The following is a 23,743-nucleotide window of genomic DNA, read 5'->3' as shown; positions in this document are numbered from 1 at the left end:
CGCCCGGCCGGGGCTGACGTGTCGCGGCGCGATGGCGGCGGCCTGGGATGAGATCCGGCGGCTGGCGGCCGATTTTCAGCGGGCGCAGTTCGCCGAGGTGGCCCACAGGTGAGCAGGGAGGCGCCGGCACCGCCGCCGAGCCCGCCTGCGGCTCCCCTTCCCCCGCGGCCCCCGGTCCGGGCACTCGGCAGGGTCCGGCCAGGCACGGCCCCTCTGCCTTCCGTGTGTCACTGCCGGGAGTCCCGCGGGCCCTTCTGGGACCCCAGAGCCCGGGCAGGCCCGCGGAGGCGGCTGAGTGTGTAGTCACAGCTAAGTTCGAGTAGCTCAAAATCGTCACGGCTCCACTGCTCGGTTTCTTCCTTCTGTCTGCTTGACCGGTTGAGGTCGGTGCCCAGAACTTGTTTTTGTTAAAGCAAAACGAATTCGAAATGCGCAAAAGTTTTTTTTTAAAAAAAAGCTCACGGTAGTGTTATAGACACGAATTATCTAATTAGTGTTGTTCCTAAGTTCACCAGCAGGTGCATTCTCAGAGCTGACAGGGCTGATAGCTGTTCAGGAGGCGGGTGAAAGTTTTGAAGAGATGACCCGCCTAAGTGAAGCCATATGGATGATTTGGTGGGTGATAAGCAGGATACAGACATTCATTTTTTTGTCCGAAAAAGTATATTTGCAAAAAACTGCAAGCAGTCTTCATTGTACTTCCTGTGTTTAGTATGTTTGAAACGTCAATTTAAAGGTCGTTTTAGCAAGTACTTCCTTAGAGTAACTGCTGACTCCTTCTGCTTTTGATAGATTGTCAGAACGGAACTGTATAGAAATTGTCACAAAGCTGATCACTGAAAAGCAGCTAGAAGTAGTGCACACACTTGATGGCAAGGAGTATGTCACTCCAGCACAGATTAGTAAGGAGATCCGCGATGAGCTTCAGGTTTGTGGTGGTAAGTGTGGCATTTTCCTTCTTCCTTTGGATTTGGAAGTTAAATTGGAGGCTACAGAAAGAATTTCAAAGTTTTCAGTACCCTTAATCTTTCAGAAAAAGTCAGTTTGCTTCATCTACACGTTAATTCACCTACTGCTCTTTTATTTTCACTTCAGATCTGTGTCAAGCTTTTAAGATAAGCATATCAAGATATGTTTTTTGGTTTATTTTCACCCATGTGGAATTTCTGGCATAAAAATTGTATAAAAATCCTTTTAAAGGAAATTTGGCATTTTGATATAGTTTAGTACCTGGCCAAGGTGTTTGGCCTTGTCTTGGAACTTCAAAGTCATTCTCCTCTCACACCATTTGTAATAATAATATTTGTAAATTGTCATCGACAGGTCTTTTATTTTGGCAATGTGAAGAGCCACCAGTATTGGAAGATGTTACTTAGATATATAGGGAAGCAAGTACTGTTCAGACAGCTTTTTATCGATGGCTTTAATGAGCAGGCAGTGTATTGTACTTTGAGTTATACTTAAGGGTGAATTTCACAGCGTCATATGTTCAGAAAAATCAGCTTCTCATTATGTCCATACAGAGTAGCCAATTTCAGTTTTGCCATTGTTTATGATACCGGTGGGACAGCTTGGACTGAATTAAAATTTGCTGTTAGTTTGTAGTTAGTAATGTCACGCAAAGGTAGAAAGTTTTCGCAATCTCTGGGTACTCGTGGACTAGTTTAATTGGTCTGCAGAAAAAGCAATTAAATATTGTGTGCACAATGAGCTGTACTATATTCTAAATCTGTTCAAATATGTTTCATGTACTAAAAGTGTGTTTTAACTTTTCTTGAAGGTCGAGTTAACATTGTCGACTTACAACAGGTAACTTTAGTAATAAAAGCTTCATACTTCTTTATTTTCTTTGTCATGTATAGTGTGAATATGGAATTCATTAGCTATACTCCAGATAAGTTGCTTTTTTAAAACAGAACAAATTTTATTAAGAACTGGTAGCTCATGTCAGGGTACTACAGATTACTTATTCAGTCCATTTATTGCTTTATTGAAACCTCTCTGTTTAGTGATAATCTAGGATTTCTGAAATCACTACTGATATGTAGAGTTTTTGTTTATGAATTCTTTCTTTGTAAACTAAGGAGGGCAGACAGAAAATAAATATGTTATCCATTTAAATTTAAAATTGCAGGAGTGTGCATAATTAACTTTGCTTCTCTCTTCTTTCATTATTTTTGAATCTTTTGAATCTTCTCTCTTCTTTCATTATTCTCTTGTCTCCACTAATCTTTGTCCTGGAGTAGTCTTCCTCTCTGGCTAATTTTCCCTTCAGGCTTGAACAAAATTACTTGGAAACAGAAAACCTTTCTGAAAGCCAGTTTCCTTTTTTCTCTTACTGCTTTCTGGGTATTTTTTTTATTATATAGGCCACTTTAAACCTTGTAACTGTTGCAAAGAGAGGGGTTTTTTTTCCCTAAAGCATAGCTACTTTATTCCAAAACGTAGATTAAGTGTGTTTATATGCAATAGTATAACAAAATAAAAGCAGCTTTCCTCAAGGTACTGGAATGTGTAATTAATATCTCAAATTTTGAGAATGAATTTCAATTTAAAGTTCTGATAAGAGGTGTTTTTTTTAGGTAATAAATGTGGATCTTCTACACATTGAAAACAGAGCTAACGACATTGTTAAATCTGAAAAAGGTATTCAGCTTGTACTGGGACAGCTTATAAATGAGTGAGTACCTTGAGGAGCAATATGTATAATTCATACCATATTTATTTTTTAAAACACAAACTAAAAATAATGTCCACCCTTTGTTGCTGTGAAATATATTTCTCTTGGCTGATCTTAGAGCTGCTTGGTGATGATCTGTGCTACTTTAGATAGGTAAGGCGCCTCTCAGCAAAGCATCCAGTGAATCCATGGTGTAAAGGCCCTACTGAGCATCTCTGTTCACTGTCCTGCATTTAAGAGGCTTCATTTCTTACCCAATGTCTTTGTGTACAGCAGCTAGATCTCATTTGCTCTCTGGTTTTGCTGTCTGCCTCAGCTATTGACAAAAGTTCTACCTCTTGTTATACCACACAAGCCTAAGATGTTTGAGCTAGTTATTTCGCGGCTTCCACTAAAGTAATACTCTCATGGGGTTGTCCTTTTTATTGATTAAGCTTCAGGATCTGTTCTTGTCAAAGAATCTGAAGTTCCTGGCTCTCTTGAAATAGTCAAGACTTGTCTTGCTTACTAAAGCTGTTTTCCAGTTTTTATTGACATAATGTTTCCCTCTTTCTCTTGCTTGAAATTTTCATACAAGTAGATAAATCCCCTCTTAATACTTGCTACGGTATGTGCTTAGCAGGCTTTAAAAAAACCCACATTTTCATTTACACTGTTCTCCTTTATTAATTTAAAATAGCTTTCAGTTTATTGTTGCAAAGATGTAGCAGAGAGGTATATTAAAGGAGGTCCGTTATTCAGTATGTTATCTTGAGGTTGACTTTGAAATGTCACACTTAATGTGTTTTCTTTTTCTTGTTTTTACAAAAGGAGTTATCTGGATCAATTAGCAGAAGAAATAAACGATAAACTCCAGGAAACTGGCCAGGTGACAATATCAGAACTCTGCAAGACATACGACCTTCCAGGAGACTTCCTGATACAGGTGATGAAAGCCACCAACCTGGCAAATGCAGAATTGGTTGTGACCACCTTCTTTCTTTGCAGTACCCATGGCTTTAAGTCCCTGTGTTGTGCAAAATTAATACTAAGGTTAATTCTTAGTTTTCATGATGCATCTGCAAACCATCCTTCTGTTTTCTGCAGTTTTCTGTCATTAGATACCCATATATCTGATGGAAGAAGGCATGCTTAGAAAAGCTCAATTCTTCTATTTACAGGCATTATCCAGGCGCTTGGGCAGGATTATTCATGGACAACTAGACCAGGAAAACCGTGGGGTGATTTTTACAGAAGCCTTTGTGTCCCGCCATCGAGCACGCATTCGTGGGCTGTTCACTGCGATTACTCGGTAAATTACAATGCCTGCAACAACATATTAAAATATTTTTGCCATAGGTCTTTATGGGCCAGATTCACTGCTGATTGAAAAAGGGAAAAAAAAAAAAAAAAAAAAAAAAAAAGACCTGTGGATGGATTCTCCTAAGTGTAGCTGAGTTCCTGGGACCAATTCTCAGTTATGTTAGACTCACTTGTTAGAAACGGGGACGCTCTTTTGAAAAAAAAAAAAAAAAAAAACCCGAAGTATAACAATATACACTATACAACATACCTTAGTGTTTTGGCTGAAGAAAACGTTAATCTATAGTTCTTTTGTTACTTTGTAGAATATCTGTCCTCTTGTCACTCCACTACTCCTTAGTCAGTTACATATTGATGTGGTTGCTACATGTGATAAGTTTTTCTTATTAAATCAATAGATTTTTGTGTCGCTTTTTAGGAAGAGGAAAACTTAACAAAACAGAAATTTCCTTACAATAATTATCATTGCTTTTGTGTTATCACTTCACAGTAATTCAAAATTAAAACCTTGTAAGCTGTTTTAAACATCAGTGTACCCTGAGGCTAAGATACTACATAGTTCTGTTTATCTGTACTAAGCTCTTCTATTTCTGGATTCTCCATGTCAGTTTCCTATCAATAATTTGTACTGTTTTGTTTTTCTTTTTTTCCCCAAGGCCTACACCTGTAAGTAACTTGATCACTCGGTATGGATTTCAAGAACATTTACTTTACTGTGAGTTTCATTCAAAATATTTTGTGTGTTTGTTAGGAAATCCCTTCTTCATTATTAAAACTGTGCTTTCAAAGAGTGTTTTTAGTATATAGCCTTAGTTCTGAAATAACAGAATAACGTGTTTCCCTTTAGTGTAGAAAGTATTAAACCCTCTGTGCTGTCCATAACTGAAGGGATGTTCTCTGTATCCAAAACAGTGAAAACATTTGTTGACAAGATGCCTCTGGGGGTGGAATGATGCAAGAAGTACAGTACTTATTTATTCATCTCTTTCATTATTTGCTCTTAGCTATTGGCAGTTTTATCAGTGAAGCACACAAAAGGGGACGGACTTTATGTAGCCAAATGGCATTAATTGCTCAGGATTTTATTTACTGACTTTTTTCTGTGATAATGGAGGCTAAGCTTTTGTTATACTTTTAGTTAAATGACTTTATATGCTGAGAGATAAAACGTATCTTTAAACCATTTACTTTTCTTTTCCGCAGTTCCTTTTCTAAATAGAAATGCATAAAGATTCTCTATTCAGCTGCTGACATCTTTAGGCTCTACGTGTTTGTCACTTTGTGTGCCCTCTCCTATCTCTCGAAATGCTGCTTCAAGCATCATTAGTCTTCTATGCTGGCTGACCAAGTGATGCTGATCTTCTAAAATCCTTTAATGGTTTTCTGTCTCTTCTTCTATCCCTTAATGCTTCTTTCGATTGGGTCTTTTTGCCTTCAGGGCATTGCTCACTTCAGCTCCACTGTAGCATCTCTCTGCCTATCCTGTTGTTCTCTGCCACAAGCTTATTCAATAACAATTAAAATCCTTAAATAAAATCATTTAAACACTCTACTTTCACATCATCAATTTAAAATTTCCACTTTTTTTTTTTTTTTTCCTTTTATATGCCATCCAGGTTTTTATAGATTAAAGGGAAAATCTGTGAAATTGCATAATAATATCTCAATACCCAGTAAATCTCAGTATTTGGTTACAGTCTATTTCAGATAAGTCCTTCAAGTGCATCATCATGCTTTGATGATATACAGTGTTAATGTGAATTGAAGTTCTCATGTTCTCCTGACGCTTACCTGTGATCATCACAATATGTACTTCAAGTACTTCTGAGTTTTTTTAGTGAATTCGTTCATCTTTTTCTTTAGTTTTTCTTACTGTCTTTCATTACCTCTGCAGCTTCTAAGTTTCAAAGAGCCTTTTATCTTTTTATTCACAGCCAAATCTTATTGTGTCCCTTTGCTGAAATACCATTTCAATTATACAAATGTTGGAAACTTTAAAAATACCTTTTAATGACATTATTAGCTTTTTATCCCTGTTGCTGTTAGCAATATGTTTAAAAGTGGTCTTTGTCAGTTTTATGTGTCTTGCAGAATAAAACTCTAAGTTCAATCTCATATTTGTATCATTTACAAACAGCTTATTATTTAATTAATACTTGGGTTTAGACAGGATGTGTATTATTCTTTGGTTCTTTCACATAGATGTGCTGCTATTCATCTTAAGCTCCCGTAAAGTTATGATAAAAAGTAGTTTTAGAAATGAGAAACTCTTCAGGTTGTTAGGCAAATTAATCCATGAACACCAGAGGTTTATGTCCAAAAAGGAGACAGAGGAGTCCTTTTACTTTATTTGAATAAAGGGAGAGGCCATGGGGCATTTCCCCTGGGGTCTCAGTTTTTCGGAGGACGCAGCCTTCTTTTTATCCTAATTTCTCGGCCTCATTTCCCTCTCTCTTCCCCCATTGGCTGAGGTACTTGAGAGGTACAGACTTCCAAATGCCTAAGACCTAAGAGTCCTCTTTTAATGTATAACCCCCCAGCCAATTTTTAATTTTTACGGGATTTATGGGTTTTCCCCATTGTTGCTTTCATCTTTCAATATTCAATTTCATTTACAAACAAACTTATGGTTTGTTTGTAAAGGCAAGTATCTTCTTTTCCATTCATCAATCAGTAGAATCCTTCCCATTGTTTCTCTTACCTCTCAGTGCTAGTTTTATCTACTAGCAGACTCAGATCTTGTTTGTAAAGACAAATCTCATTCCTCTGAAGGTTCAAATACTAATTACAAAGCATAATGAAATCACAGATGTTATTCATTTCTGAGCATTATGTTAGTGGTGTAGGACTGACATAGAGGGACACTTACTGTCTTTGTCACTCTCTGATAGAGACCTAATAGGACACTACAAACTACTTGGTTACCTTTAAAAGTAAATGAGAATTTATACAGAAATCCTGTTGTTTTACAACAAAATACTGTCTAGACATACTTGTAGCAGTGGTCTGTGAAATCTCTGAGAGCACCTCCTGCCCTGGAGTTTTAGAGCTGGCACTTGGTAAAATACAGAATTTAATTGATATCTTCATTTCACTTCATTTCTTCTGACATCTTCTTTCCCTAAAGACCGGTTCATTTATAGATTTTTCAAACAATTTTGTGGAGCTCTCCGAAAGTCTTAATTCTTTTTTCTTAAAACTTTGTATAAAAAGACGTTGAAATTGCAAACAGAGAGCCAATCTGTATTTTCGGACAATTGCTTAAGTGGAATAGGTACATTGACTCTAATTTCTAGGGCAACTAAAATATTAGGAAGTATGAAAAACTAATTTTATTTCCAGAATTGGTCTTATAAGTTCCATTTTATTTGATGTAACTGAACAATGGCAGAACACAATTTCTGGCTCTTGTCTTAAATTACGTAAAGCTGTATCTTGTTTAAATCAGTTTCTCTTTCTGCTGCATTTTTTTCAGTGTAAGTATTGTTCAGCTTTGCTAGTGGCAGTTGTATTCAATAGCTGCTAGCTTATAGAAGCTCATCTACACTATGGTTATATCTGACAAAAACTATCATGATTTACTATGCACTGTTTCTTCTGGAACTGGGCTTTCAGGTAAACTTTCCTGCATAAGTGAGCTAAACCTCTGTGTGCTGTACTAAGCATCTTGTAGCGTTGACGGCTCCTTCTATTTAATGAGGAAGAAGCCTTGCTGTGTGATGCCATTTAATGTTTTGTTCCAGAGCAAAACTTGTATTTTAATGAAATGGAAATGAACATAAACTGAGTATTAAAAAAAGCCATCTGATAAAACTCTGAAAATTAGCAGAGTTAGCAAATGATGCCACTGATTTTTTAAAATATATCTCTTGTGTTACAAAAAGGCAGAAGCAAAACATAGGAGACAAATCAGGTATTCCTATGCAACTTAAATGCATTGAAAAAATATTACTTGTCATTAGAAGCGCCTAGTACTTTGGTACTCCCAGTTACCAATATGTTCTTTGTCAGCAGTATTTGTGTATTCTCAAGAGGTTATTATTGGTAACTGTGTCATACAGTTTAGGTAATGACTTTTCATGTCATTTCTATGTTCAGATCTTTTTTTTTTGCATTTTGGTTAACATGCAAGCAGTGAATTCAAAGAGAAATTATTAATAAAATGCTAGTACAATTTACTCTTCTGGCCATAGAAAGATTCTTCTGTGTCTGTGTTTTTTAAATTAAAAGCTAAAACTGCCCACGTATATGTTCAATAAAAAACGTTTTGATCCTGCCATTGTTGCTCACTCTTTGGAAACATCTTCTGATTTCCAGAGTTTTTGTGAAGAAAATCTCATAAGCTTTAAAAATAATTGATAGAGCTTGGCAATGTTTCACTAGAACAAGCACAAACTAATTGGTGGGAAGAAAGAAGAAACAAACTAGGGAAAATAATTACTATCTTTTGATGAATGGATATACTAACTTAGAAAACATCTCTTCATTTATTTTCCTCTTGTAGCTTTGCTAGAAGAACTTGTTAATTCTGGTCGTCTAAAAGGCACCGTGGTTGGTGGGAGACAGGATAAGGCTGTGTTTGTTCCAGATATCTACTCCAGAACACAGAACAAATGGGTGGATTCCTTTTTCAAGCAGAATGGTTACTTAGGTAATTAACCTGTATTCTTACAGATAAAATAGCTTTCTAAAACTAGTGTGGGTAGTTGGTCTTACCTTAATATAGCTTATGCTTAGAGTGAAGCCTCACAAGGAGAAGTAGAAATCAATGCAGTGGCTGATATTCCTTTGCTGAAAGACCATCTTGCTCATAATGGTGTGTGTTACTTTATCACGATGAACCGTATTTCAGCAGAGGGGACCATACTGCTAAATAGTAACTATTTCTCACAAACAATTACAAATGCTGTTTTTATTACTGCTCTGAAGACATTGATTAGCCTGTTCATCGTTAGACTTTTCAGTTCATCATGGCTGGAGTTGCAGGCCAGGTGTCCAGATTACAACCAAACTTTGGCCGCTAATAGTACAAACATGCAGTGCTCAGAAAGATCTTTTTTTTTTTCCAAAATAATATTTGTAGAACTGGAGTGAGTAGCACTAGTGTCCTGATTTGAATCCTGACAATTCTGTCCAACTTCAAGCTGAGTGATGCTGGATGATGGTGTTTTGAAACACCACGAGCTGTGGGAAAACGTGAGTCTGAATAAAGAGAGGAATGTCCCCTTATGGTCCCAAAGGGTTAGGCCCTAAGTAGCAGCTGTTCTTGGTGATTGAAAAGGTTCACCATAACTTAGAATAATGGTATTAAGTATTTCTGTAATACTGCTTGATTGATGGAGTGTCTCTCAGTCTTTGACTGTTTTCCCCACATCTTAAGTATAAACTGCTAAAGAGTTGAAAACAAATTGTATGTATTATAAATATTGTTTGTGCTGTGTTTTAATCCTTTGGAAAGATATGACTGCAAATATAAATTTAATAGTATAAGAATAAAAAAAAAAAATTTTCTAAACTCAGATCAAAGTCACATCTGTGATTTAATCTGCACACTTCTATTAACAACATTTGGATGCAGCTTGTACTGAACTAAGTTTTAGGTCAACATTAGTTTAAGGCTTCATTTACTTGTATAAAAAATACGTGTAATTCTTTATTTCCTGCTTTCAAAATAAAGTCATCCCATAAATCTTGTATGTGTATGAAGGAACTAAGTTTTAACAGGCATCTAACTGTTTTACAGAATTTGATGCTTTGTATAGACTTGGCATCCCTGACCCAGCAGGCTACATTAAAAAAAGATATAAGTCTGCACAACTCTTATTTCTGAGAGCAGCTTGTGTTGGTCAAGAAATTGTGGATCAAGTTGAAGCCTCTGTGGAGGAAGCCATCAGCTCTGGAAACTGGATAGATGTAGCTGTAAGTAATCCTTTCAGTTGTTGTTGGATTTATTTCTTTTTCCTTATTTTTGTGTCAAATGATACTTTATTGAAACCACACATATGCATAATGAAATTCTATGTTGCCAAAGGAAAAAAATTCTGTTTAATTAAAATGACAAGTAAAAGGGCATTATTTGCCCTTTTGATCTGAACATTTGATTTGATCTGAACATTTGATTTGATCTGAACAAAAATGGGAAGGACATACTGGCATTCAGTTTATAGATAAGTAAGACTAACTTTCATTTCAAAACTACTGTAAAAGTACTCTGTTGAGTTTTGTGTTTTGTTTTGTTGTTCTGCTCCTTTTTTTTGAGAAAATGTCTAAACTAAATGCTTACAACACTTTTGGTGCACAGAGGGGTCTTACCCACTTTGTCCTAGCTAAGTCCGAATTTTAGGCCTTACAGCACTACCTTTGTTGCTCTTAAGTCCTGCTGTTGTTCTATGTTTGGTGTTGCTCTGTAGCTGTTGAGCTTCATTTTGAATAAGTTGCCATGCATTTGTCCAGAGGTAACACATATTTCTAGAGCAATGTGGATTTGCCATGTTGGAAGATTTAAAATGGTTTGTACTCTTAAATTACTAGCTTAGTTTGAAAAGGACAATGCTTTCTGAATAGTTAGCAGATGTCAAATGGCCTGTGTCTGTTCTCTTTATCCACTTACAAGGCTGTTGTGTTTTAATTTTCTTTACCCTAGACTCTCCTGCCCAGCTCATTGTCAGTAGAAGATGTTGGGATTTTGCTCCAGCAAGTGATGAGATCTTTAAACAAAAGCTCTTCAGGTTTAGTCTTCAATGACACCATTGCAGTCAGTGAGAAATTTCTAAGCAGCTGTGCTGACCTTTTTTCTGATCTGATGCAACAGAAAGCAGAAAAGGTACAGTAGGTTTTTTAATGGTCAAGATGCAGTGCACGTTGAGTGTTGGAGTAACAACAATGCGACAAAGTCATGGAACTTTCTAATCAGGGTTATAATTTCTGTACATCTCGTCTGAAATACAACTAGAAAAGAAGGAAAACAAATGAACAGCAGGTTTCTATATTTAATGACTGTGATTTATATTCTGGGGCACTCAGGAAGCCCGGTCACTTGGAAAACATGATGTTTGATTAGTATACTTGAAAATGGCCAAATGGCTTAAATGTTTCTTCCATTGCTGTGTGTGTCTTTTTGCTATGATGTGTATGTTCTTCATTTTAGGAAATTAAGAACAACCCTGTTAATTTAATCACTGAAGAAGATTTAAAACAGGCTTCTTGTTTAGAAAACTCACATAGTAATAAAAAAGACAAAAAGGATGAAAGAAGAAAGAAAGCAACAGGTAAAACATCAATATTCAGCTTAAGCAAAACAAAACAAACTTGTTTGATCTTTGAAATACTCAGATATAAAGTTAGTATATTTTGTAGCCAATTAAATGCTTCCAGTCAATTGCTCATATTTAAGAAATCCAACCGCTTACCATTATACTGTGGATGTGGATACATCTCAAGTATGCCCATGAGAACTAATTTCAGAGTTAGAAATGCAGAGGAAGTACTGTAAAAGTCTCTTGAGTTAATTCAACACAAGGTTACTGTTTTTAGAAGCAAGGAATCCTGTGTTCATTTCTTATTTTATACAATAGACTGAATAAAACCAGTATGAGATCAGAGACCTCTGTGCCATGTTTTATAACACTGTATAGATAGAATTTTAGTCTCCATTTTTCGGGGATCCTGGAAAATTAATATGATTCTTATTATTCATATTGAACTATTAATTGCAAAATAACTTTGCCTAAATTGAGAATGAATTTGGGGGTTGGGGGCTTTTTGGTTTCTTGGTTGTTTTTTTGTTTTGGTGGGGTTTTTTGTTTTTGTGGGTTGTTTTTTTGTGTGTGTGTGTTTTTTGTTTGTTTGTTTGTTTTTGTTTTGTTGGGTTTTTTTAAGAATACTTGTCATCTTTTCTGAGAAAGCCATAGAATTTTCTGTTGTTTGTACATGTAACAGTTACTTTGAGATTAAGACAGTTTACTTTGAGGTATATTCTGGATTAAATTAATCCCAAACCTTACTCCATTTGTGTGGTGACTGTTTGGAATAGATTTCAGTCGAAGGAAGAATAAAAATGTTGGTTTAATCCTTTGAAATCCTTCTGATTTTTAAAAGAGTATTCAATCTGAAGAGTGTGAATCCTAAAAACTTTATGTAGCTCTTGTGCTGCTACAACACAGCGGAGCAATCTATGTTGAACTCACTTGCAGAGTGTTTCTCTGCTACTGAAAGTAAGAGAGTTAGAGTACTGCTGCATCTGGATTGCTTGAATATACTCATCTGCAAAATAGAACACTATACTCTTAAAAGAAATAGCTGAGTTGACAATGAAATTAAACTTATTCTGGCCACAAGAGATGGCAGGTTTTTCTAGGTCATAGCTAAGGTAGAGAAGCTTGGAACTTTAATTGAACTGTCATAATAGAATGCCTTCAGTTTCCAGCCCTCTGAGGAGTGTGAGCCTGTACTACGTGTCTAGACACATTCATACCCAAAGGTAACATGCAGCACCATCAGCAAGCACTACTCTGAAATGTTTTCTTATGGACTGTTATGTGCGTTACCTGAAAACATCCCAACATAGTGGTTTTATGTAATGTAATTACTGCAGTGTAGTCACATTTCAAATAAGTTTGTGAAAAGCACTAAATTTTTTTTGGCTATTCCTGCAAAGTGATGCTTAAAAATCCATATATGGCATGTAACAGATGCAGTTTGCTTTTTAAGTAATAGCATCTTGTCTTTGTATTTCTTTTTCTTAAACAGTAGTAGTTACATAATGTAGTTACGTGAAACCTTGGACCATATTTAAATGGAAAAAACACCTGCTTTCTCAAGGCATAGTGTATATGTGTATGGCACCATGGAATTTAAATTTCTTCCAAGTGAAAAAATAACAGAAGAGGCTTTGACAAAGGGAACAAAGAGCAGAACAGCTTGCCTTGTGGAGAGGGACTGTACAGCAAATTGAGATTCTGTCTGCAGTTGCATACATTGATTGCAGGACTTTTGAACAAAGTAATTTGTTATGTGTGCCAGAACTGGAACATCCCATTGCTCTATAAGTCATCTAGGAAAAGTCAAAAAAGTTGAGTGCTCTAGTTAATTCAACGTGTGCTTCCAAGAATATTTTGGATAAATGTTTATAGTGTAGTATTCTTTATCTGGAATTTAACAAAGTTTGATTATCTAAAATATTTTTTACAAACTCAGTTATTTAGCATCATTGAATAAAAATGCTAAATGCTTACCAAGATGGCTATTTTCAGCCGACAGAAGATCCCTCATTACATTATGGACTCTGGTGTCTCATCTGTTTTTAGCTGAAAAAAGACACTGCTTCTTTTTTTCTTTTTTTTTTTTTTTTCTTTTTTTTCTTTTTTTTTTTTTTTGCTTAATATGTGTGTTTGATATTAGTGTTTGTGTTTGTCAGACATTAGCTCAAACTAAGCTTTACCTCAGTTGCTTTTTTTTTTCTTAAGAAAGAAATTTATGGCGCTGAGATTCTGAAATATTTTTTGTAGGTTGTGTTTAGAATTAGGTTGTGGTTTTCAATCCAGCATTAACAAGTAACACAGATAAATTACCATGATATTGTAAACTTTTAAAGTGCTTTCCTGTGTACTAAGTAAGTTATTCCCCACCAGAGGGCAGTGGAAGCGTGAGAGCAGGAGGTGGTGGGAATGCCAGAGAGATAAAGATTAAGAAAACCAAGAAGAAAGGAAGAAAGGATGCTGACAGTGATGAAGAGTCACAAGGGACTGCCACAGGTTTGTCGTTTTATTTTAGGTACTATCTATTCGTATCTATTCAACATGGTTTTACTACTTGCTTTTTTTTCTACATGTCTGTTCTTCCCCCACTGTTTAGATAAGGTCAGCTAAAATGTCATGAAGATGAGAATACTATGTAGTTAAAATTGTATCAACGGATCTGATGTTGCTATTTAAATGAAATAGACTGTATACGTGTTCACTGTATATTTTAGTCTTTAAAAAAGAAATTTAAGTCAAAGAAATAATACCATTTTATATTTTTTCTTTTATTTTATGTAGGAAGTGCTGTAGATTTGGGGATGAATGTTACACTTGATTTTGTAACACCTGCTGCATAGTGTATGATAAATGAATGGCCTAAATTAAAAAATCATAGCAATCAAACAGTTTTTTGCTTCATAGGAATAAAATATACAGTCCAAACGAATGTTTTGATTGTTTTAATAGCGTTCCTTCTTGGTGCCTATTTCTACCTTCCCCATTACAAGAAGGAGCATGAATTATTTGCTAAGTAAAAGCCAACACTGTTAGACTTAGAGCAACAGTGGTTGTAAGTGGAGCAATTGTGTTCTTCCTTTTGTTTGATGGAGAACCAGAAATGTGTGCTTCCATTTTATATGTAGTGTCCAGACTTTAAATACTGACTGAAAAATACTTCTAAAATTATATTTGTGTGAAATACAGTGCAGTGATTTTGTTTGATGCTGCTCTCACAGAGTACTGTAGTTCACATATAAATGGAATTGTTTTTCAAGACTACTCAGTTACTGAGTAAAACAATGTTCAGTCACTTCTGGGTTTTGGTGTCGGCTTTCTGTTTTGCCCTTATTGGTGCTTGTATTGCTGTATTATAATAAATAGCTTGAACCCGGATCTCAAGGTAAACTCAGATGAAACCATTCAAATGTAAATAAGATCCTTTTTAAAACCTGATTTAACCTCCCTTTTCACTTGTTTATGAGCTCTGTACATTTGTTACTACTGTGGCACAACAAGGAACATCACTGATCTCCGTACTTAAGTGCACATTTAGCCTGTTTTAAGGTTCATCTGCATCAAGTCCTTTTCTGGTTCTGTCGTCATTCTGATCTCCTTCTTATACGTAAAAATTCTATGGCACCCGGGAAAAGTTCATATTTTGTGCAAAACCAAAATATAGATATACTAAATTGTATGCATATAAGTTGCTTTTATTACTGGAACACCTTGTCTGGTTTAATTTATCATGTTTCAGATTTTATACTGTAACCTCAAGTTTAGGACACATGATTGTGTACCTTACTAAGTGGAGTTAAAAAAAATAAAACAGCCTTGTGAAGTGAAATCCTTCAAGTAGGAACTATTCAGTTTTGGTGCTTTAAATTCTATTTGGTCTTGGTGACATTATGGTTTCCAAACTAATGGGCCAGGCAGACTGCAAAAAGTGTCACCAAAAATGCATATCCTCATACACTACTTCAGATGTCTATTACAGAAACTTCTAAGTGATCAAAAGAGAAATTTTGTCAGTTTTTCATATGTGTAAGATTCAACTGTCATGTATAGTTGTCCTTTTTTTTTCCATTGTTGATAATGCATTTCTTCTATGGTGTTTGTACTGTGTCTCATGCCACAGAGTAATTGCAGCAATACTAAATGGAGTGTTTTATTCAGTGAGTGTTGTTTGTAGCCACTACAGGTAGGAATAAGAAGGTGGAGTTCCCTTTCATGTCACAAGAGGAAATTGAGGATGTTTTAAAGACCCGCATGCAGGATTGCCCTGAGGAGCTTATTACAGAAATTGCTGAACATCTAAGAAGGTAATTTCAATAATTCAGCTCGAGTTAGAAAATTGGGGATTCACTTCAGATGAATCTACTCTTCAGTCTCTTTTCTTGCTTAGAAAAGGGTGCTTTGTTGATAGACATGAGCCACAATATTCTTTTTCTGTATAGCTCCGTGTTACACGTCTTACGTATTAGGTAGCTGTGCTGACACAGTGATGTGCTTCTGCTTAGCACTGCATGGTCCTGGGAGCTCATTTTTAGCTTCATGGGTGTATTTCCACCCCCTTACACTGATCCATGCTAGGGTTTCACCAGTCCCATCTTCTGGACAGCCTTTGGTATATGTTCATGTTTCCTGGTATCTTTGTCTGCACTGGTGCTTATGAGAACTGTGCAGTAAGTTATGTCAGCAAACTGAGCTATGCAAAGATGAATGACTTCTTTTAAAAGGTGTTCCATACCAGAGAGGATGTGAATATGTATGTTCAGAGCAAAAGGAACATAAGATAAGACTGTAATAGCTAAGCTTGAATAAACTTGGAGTGCTGTAGTAATTGCATCTTTAGAAATTTTTCCAGAGACCCCCAGAAATTTGTGAATAGCATTGCTTCCGGAAATCCTTGCATTTTTCACCTTGTTCCCATTGAGGAGTTGTTAAGAGTTAAAACCTTGGCATACATTTGCATACCATACATGTTATAACATTAGAATGTCTGCCATTAAGTATGTTTTAATTTCCTTGTGGCATATTTTTTCTGAAGTTCATCATTTGCCTTTTGTTTATCTCACCACTCTATAACATTCATGTTCTTGTCATTTACTACATAATGAGGTTGTTTTCTCTAGTGCTGATATATTTTGGAAAACATTGTACAGTTTCACACTTTGCTCAGTGTTTTCCCCTTTCTTCTTTCTTGTTCTAAGACCTTTGACGAAAACTTACCAGGAAGTTGTGCGTTCCGTTTTTACATCTTCAGCATCTTCCTCTGGAGCCAGCAGAAGACAGGCTATGAAGGACTTGCAAGAGGAATTCTCAAACTTGTACAACAACATTCGGTTATTTGAAAAGGGAGTAAAACATTTCACAGGTACAAAATACATACTTTGAAAAATGAATATGCTCCTTCAAGGATGTTTATTGCAGAATCTACATTAAAGGTCGGTCAGGAGCAAGAGTTTAAAAAGGAAAATCTAAAAAGAAAAAACTGGAGATGCGTTTGGTATCCTAACACTGCCTTTATACTGAAAATCCATTGCTTTGCACAGTAGTTGAAATACATTCTCTTTATTTCATATCCATATTCTATCTTGTGTCAAGATAACTGTTCTTTTCTTTCCTTCCCAAGTGTTTGTATTCCTTCCAATTTTTCACTGTCTAGGTGGAAAAAAAAAAAAATTTAGTAAGCTCACTTTATTCTGTCAGCTGTGCCACTAATTAAAAAATTGAATACCACCTGATTCTAAGAAGCTGCTGTTTAAACCTCATAGGTTTGATACTGAAAGTAGCTGCTGCTTGAGGATAGACTCAGATTTGTTTTGCACGGGGTTGCTTGGTAGGGTGTGACAGAAAAGTTAACATTAGGAATATTCTCTGCTATATTCAGCTTTCTCCTAGGATTTTCCCCTTGAATATCTTTTAGCAGGAGGAAACACTAGCAAAACAATCTGATATTCCTGTATTTGGAATATATGGAATTATTTCCCATTAACCTTTGTTCTTGGACGTGTATTCTGTGGCCTCTTTTTTTTTTTTTTTTCCCCCAAATTCCAGTGTTTCAGTCTTAAAGTCACATGGCTGTCCTTCTGTTTAACTGCTTGTCCTGCAGAATTTTCCTTTGCATCCTCTTGGCTTGATCAATAGCAGTGGTTCAGGAGGATTGTACAGGGACTAGTTTACTGCTTTTACAGATACATCTTTGAAATACTAGCAATGCATTAAAATGTTCTTACAGATCTGAAAGCTCACATTTTTCACTAAACAATGCTCCATAAGAATGTAACAGCAAATGAAGGATGTTACCTTCATGTATCCAGATAAATTTTCTCATACTACTCATGGTTGATAGAGTCCACAGTTAGGAAGGTGCTGTGGTAACATCATAGGAATCAGATAACTATGATAAGTTACTTTAATCACTTATTTATTTTCACAGATGATACTCAGACTAACCTTGCCAAACACCTATTGAAGACTCTGTGTACAGACATTACAAATCTGGTTTTCAACTTCTTGGCATCTGAGTCAATGATGACAACAGAAAATTACTCTACAATCACAAGTGAGGTACAGAATGAAAAGTTCCTTTTTAACAGTCTCAAGTAAATCAGTGATGTTTGTTCAGTAAGTAATTGCATCAGTTGAAAAATGCTTACGTCTAAAAGGATGGTTAATGTTACAGATTATTTCCATTCTTGTCCCATACAGGGCAGAATCAAGATTTTAGGTAAACTGCCAGAAGATACCAAAGGTCCTTTAACTAAACTGCATAACTCTCTGAATGGCAAGGTAAAGTTAATCAAGTTCAGATTTTCTGTTTTGCTCATACAATGCTAATAAATAGCTGACACACATACAGTAGTTCATAACCACTGCTGCTGTGAAGGGTGAAGGCAAAATAATCTTTTGTATTTGTGTATTGTGTAAGGCAGTGAGAGAAAGTGTGTTTTCGTATCTGTGAGTTTTCAGAGATGAAAAGGTGATCTTACATTTTGATACTGGTAGTCACCTTTGGCTCCTTGCTGCCATGTGGAGTCCAGTGTGCCTTTCATGGGCAGGTGACAAGAGTGAAAACTGAGTGAGAATCTCCAGTGTAAAGTGGTTGATGTTTCTTGTACTTTGTTCCCAGAGTTCTTGCTTGTTCTCCCATGTATTTATTAACTAGTAAAATTGCAGATATTAAAAAAAAAAAACCCAACCAAATATTGAGATTATGGTAGTTGTAGGCACAAGGAGAGTTATTTATTAATTATTTTATGCAAAAGGCCATACTGAGGTGTTATTTAATAAAAAATATATTTGTAAATAATTGTAAGACATATTAATTTTAATTTTAATTCCAAGACTAATGAATTAGTTTGGGTTAGTATTTAAGTGTATGAGCTGTTGTAAGATGAACAAAGGTAATTTCTACTAAACATGTTACTTTCTGGTTTTTTTATAGTTTCTATTAAGTGTATTCACAGTCATCTTTTGTGCGATTGTGAACAGTAGTAAACTTTTTTACAATCTGCAAGCACAAGTTAAATATTTATATTATTTTTAATAGAGTATAGAAGATTTTCTTTCGTGCCTTGATTCTGCAGTGGATATTTGTGGTATTATAGTGAAAAAAGGAGACAAAAAGAAGGAAAGGTACCTTAATTTTATTTATTCTATGAAATGTGGCTATATTGTGGCACAAATGCTGGGTGGTTAGTATGGGAGCAGTCATACTCAATGTGTAAGATGCAGTCCTTGTTTCCAAACAGCTTAACTGAAAAAAAGAAAGTCAAGCGGTTCTGAATCCATGGGAGAAGGAGAAGAGGAGAATTCACATTTAGCTAATTTTGTTGGCTCACTGCTTTCTGTGATATAGTGTATAAATTCCCTAGGGGTCTTTCAAAATCTGACCTGTGCTGGTGATAGTTTTGGGGTTTTTTTTAATTAATGTTTTGGAATTCCACATAAATAAATTGTCAGAAGAGAAAGTAAAAATAAATTTATGTTAAATAAGTTTTAGCATCTGTGATCAACTACTATATGATAGAATCATACAATCATATTTTTGTTTAATATATTCTTCTTCCTTAGGCAAGTCCTGTTTCAGCATAGACAAGCTCTGATTGAACAGCTCAGAGTCACAGAAGATCCAGCTCTTGTTCTGCACCTGACATCAGTATTGTTGTTTCAGTTTTCAACTCACTGTATGCTTCATGCACCAGGAAGATCAGTACCACAGATCATTAATTTCCTAAGTGGCAAGATCCCAGAGGTATTCTTTTCTATCTTTTTAAGGGGAAATTACCTTTTTTCTACAACAGAACATCAATGTTGTGCCTTACACTATTTTTGCTGCATAAACCTGACACGGTTGAGTTTCATGTATAAACATTACTTTATGTATAGCATACACAATTCCCCATGCCTGTACTGCATTGCAAACCTATCTTTTCAGGGATCTGTCATGATTTTTTTTTTTTTTTTAATAAAATTAAAAATCAATCTATTATTAGTCCTTTGACTTAACCATAGAGACAGGTCTGTCTTGGGGGGTTTTATATTTCGTACAACTGAACATTTTTACATCTTTCTGCTGAGCTAGAGCATGGTTGCTTTTTAAACTTTTCTAATCTAGTTTTGAAAAAAATATGTACCTCTTCAAATACATTGAAATTCTGTATTTTATACTGCCAAAATTGGTGGGTAATGTTTACTAACTGCGTTGCTTTCATGCTTCAGTGGTTAATTGTCCCATTTTTGCAGCATGGATGCGCTTTCAGGTTTCTGCCTCTTTGAATATCTCTCAGAATTTAGGTTGTCAAATACTTTATTAGAAATACATTTCTGTATCACTAACTCTCTTTGCCCAAGAATGGGAGAATGCTTTCTAAAAAATTAAATCTTTAGTTATATAGGTCTGTCTACCTTTTCTGTAACATTGACATCCCCTTGGTTTGTTCTCATTTTTTGCCCTCAGGATCAGCATTTGCTGATAGTCAAATACCAAGGATTAGTGGTGAAACAACTGACCACCCAGACTAAGAAAACGGAACATGGAGACAGTGACACAAAAGATAACATGGAAGAAGAGGAAGGAGCGGAAAGCATTCGAAAAGAGCTCCAGGAAATCACTACCTCTATCAAAGATCTTGTTCTCAGACCTCGGAAGGTTTCTGTTACAGAGGAATAAAATGGTTATTCAGCGCATCCACCTCCATGATAGAGTCAGACTTTATTTTCTTTTATGCTGAAAAAAAGGGACAACAGAAAATGTTTGGCAGATTTTAAATTTGGCCTCTAGTAGTTTGCAAGTCACAGCCAGGGAACACAGTTGCTGAGTGATGGTGGCAAATGGAATTTTGTTACTTCTACAGTGTACTTTTAACACTCATTAATGTAGGTGTGGCAGAACACATTTGTGGATGCTTTGGGTACGAAACCAGTGAGTTTTATTTGGCATCTTCATGTGAGACCTTAAGAAATTACTCTTCAAATAACAGTGTATTTTGTTCCATACACACACAGGCTGATTCTCTGATTTGGATTTGTAGTGAGATAAAGATTGCAGATAAGTGTCTATAAGCCTGTCTATCTTAATTTCAAATACTGGTTTTGAAACATACTCTGATACCTAATAGCACACCCCCCAAGGCCATCTTTACTCTGTTATCCGCATCTGTGGATGTTTCCAATTTCTGTTCACTGGACTGCAACAGTAAAAACATTTTGAGTACAAGTGGATATTGATAAACTTAAGAGAAGTGACCCATTACTAATATGAGTTTCAAACTGTACTGAAAGTTCATGAATATCAGCATGCTCATACTACTGATGTATTCTGCTAACGTCTGAAACAGCTGTTCATTTAAAACTTGTAATTCAGAGAAGGGGACACTCTTTTCCATTGGTATTTTGGGAGAGATAAATCCTGTTACACTTGCCATATTGTACATGCAAGGTGTTCATTCAGCCGACTTGTTGATTGCTTAGTCCAGTTCCCATAGCAGATAGAAGCATTTGTTTGCATTCTGTCAGCTCTTGAGAGAACTTGCGGTGTTCTGTTTATCCTGAGATTCTTGAAAATAATTTAGTTCATGATCTTTCTGTATAAACTTCATAGACAGAAATACTGCTTCCCTCAAGTGTTTTGCCAGCCTTATTTTTACATAAACAGTAGTTTATGTCTTCAGGAAAGTGCAAAAATGTGAAAAATTGAGTTCTATCACTATTAATGCCATCATTCTTGTATGGCAGATATACTTCTAATTTATTTTTAAGGGAAGATCATTTTCAAACAGGAAACATATAAGTTCTATTACTTCAGTAATCCCCATTGATTTCATGTATGTAATTTCAGGGTGTTTGCATAACATCAAGGTTGAGTAATAAGAGATGAAAAATGTTCAGTATCACAAAAAATGTCATTCACCTATCCTTGCCAAAATTGATGCTTAAAGAGGGCAAATTCTGCTCCATTCAAATTTTTTTTATTTTCCAGCATTTCACATAATCTGTGAGCTTAATCATAAACATAGCCAAGCATGAAATAGAAACAGCTGAAAATTGAAGAGGCCACATATGGAACCCCAGTAACAGAGTGGCAAATGTTAAGGTGATTTTGGTGATGTAAACAATAGAATTTTACACATATTTAAAAGGCAGTAATGTTTAACAGTGTTCATGCGAATGCTGATCTTTTATCAGCCGTAAGATCAGTTGTGAATTGTAAGGCAGAAGCAAAGGTAGTTGTTTCTCTTTCCTTGGTGAGAGGTTATAACAGCTGACAGTAAAAGACAAGTGAGAAGTGGGAAATAAAAGATGGAAAATAGTCAGGTTGTTGAGCTTTGTTTAAGAAATAGTTTGTGTCCAGGAATAGGTTTGATTTTGTGTTATTTAGCCAGAGTAATTAATAAGTTCCTATAATGAATGTGAACAATTTTATATGACAATGAGCACTTTTGTAAATAGTATGCCATATGAAATTCTGTATGCAAATAAGAAATTATTTTAATACTATTAAATGATGAAGTATTTGAAGAACATTCTGTTGACTTCACCGGTGTTTGGCCATTTTGCAACTTGCAGCTTTCAAACAGCAATAAGTAATATGCACTGTTAGATTTAACACATCAATTTGGGTGTCCCTATATTTTTGTTTGATATGGTTTTATGCTGGCATAATAATGAACTTACTGCAGAATTTACTTTATCATGTATTCAACTTGCTGTATTCCAGCGTATGTTATAAGAATTTTTTAAAAATAGATTCTTTGAAGTAGATACAAGTTGATACAATGGAAGCACCACAGTTCAGTGATATCTCCTGGCTACTAACAGAATTCAAGGAGACATGGTTGGAAAACTGTCCCAGGTATTTTTTCTTGGTTTGGAAATACAGTCTTTAGTTTATGATACAGAAGTATATCTTCTGAAAGAGAAAGAAAAGGAATTTTGCTAATTCACAGGGGTTTTTTTCTTCTCCATAGGAGGAATGTATGTGGGAGGAAGAGTAATCTTGTCTTAGAAATCAGAGGTGCAGTTCCCAAAACAAAAATGCCCTTTGGAATATCTAGGAAAATGAAAGACACTACAAAGTATACAAATTAATGCTTTTACTCTGTTTTCAGTCTCTCACCTTCACTTATGGTGTCAAGACACCACCATTACATTTTTAATCTCATAAACTGACATGGATAGATGCATGTATGTGTCTATACACAACCACTTAAAAATGCTCTCAACCTTGTTTGCTGCTGCTCTCAGATGGGAGTGGATGCATTAGCAATAGGTAGAGTAATACCTGTCTCCACAACAGCCTTGCCTTTCCTTCTTTTTAGGTGGCAAAAGATGACTTGTAGTTGGTTGCTTACAGATATGCTGGGAATAAGCAAATTGTTGCTCTGTTAGAATTTTCAACTCTCCTTTCACAGCTTCTTAAAAAAATTTGGCACAGGTTTCTAAATAATATCACTGGGGTTTTTTGTCTGCATGAATCCATCTGAGAGCTTGTTGAGATAAAACTACAGTAGTTCTGTCCTCTGTAGGCTCACGAGTAAGGCTACTCAAGCTGTGGTTGCTCCTTGAATGTTTTTCCTAGTAAGTAACAGTAGGCCAAGAAATGGAAATTTCTACAAATCTGGGTAGATTGGGGTTTCTGATTTAATAGGAAGTTTAGTACTCACAGATGACAGAAGAGTGACTGTGGTGGGTCAGACTGAAGGTCAGCGTAGCCCAGTATTGTATCTCCAGCAGAGGCTAAAAATGGGTGCTTAGAGAGAAGAACAAGACGAAGTATTTCTCCTTTGAGTGCTTTCTGAGCATCCAAATCTAAGTGTCCAAACTTTTTGAACAACAATTGTACTTTATTATAGATAGACACTGTCTGCTAGCCCAAATAACAGAACATATTCAGTAAATAAATGCCAAAGATATTTTGTCAAGAAAACTTTAGGAATTGATAAGGAATGCCATCTCTTTGAGGTTTTGTTCTTTAAAAAATGAATATTCTAAATTGGAATGAGTAACTTGAGTAGTTTAA

At 35.7% G+C, this 23,743-nt stretch overlaps 1 protein-coding gene across 2 annotated transcripts; it reads left to right on the top strand.

Annotated features, from left to right (window-relative positions):
• UFL1 (UFM1 specific ligase 1) lies at nt 1-22,245 on the top strand. Of its 2 annotated transcripts, none has more exons than XM_040059494.2 (19): nt 1-108; nt 793-938; nt 1,781-1,809; nt 2,583-2,680; nt 3,491-3,605; nt 3,841-3,971; nt 4,639-4,697; nt 8,487-8,633; nt 9,726-9,901; nt 10,626-10,805; nt 11,130-11,250; nt 13,612-13,734; nt 15,419-15,539; nt 16,431-16,594; nt 17,660-17,790; nt 17,932-18,012; nt 18,773-18,858; nt 19,297-19,477; nt 20,183-22,245. In XM_040059494.2, the coding sequence occupies exons 1-19, from the start codon at nt 32-34 to the stop codon at nt 20,393-20,395; spliced, it is 2,379 nt and encodes a 792-aa protein (XP_039915428.1). In that variant the 5' UTR covers nt 1-31; the 3' UTR covers nt 20,396-22,245. The 2 variants fall into 2 exon arrangements, with proteins under 2 accessions (XP_039915428.1, XP_039915427.1); XM_040059493.2 differs by having other exon boundaries at nt 15,410-15,539.
• Nucleotides 22,246-23,743: the final 1,498 nt, after the last annotated feature.

Source organism: Hirundo rustica, chromosome 3, assembly GCF_015227805.2.
Source record: "Hirundo rustica isolate bHirRus1 chromosome 3, bHirRus1.pri.v3, whole genome shotgun sequence".
NCBI lineage: Eukaryota > Metazoa > Chordata > Aves > Passeriformes > Hirundinidae > Hirundo > Hirundo rustica.
Note: the sequence above shows the minus strand (reverse complement) of the source record. Positions and strands in the feature narration are given on the sequence as shown.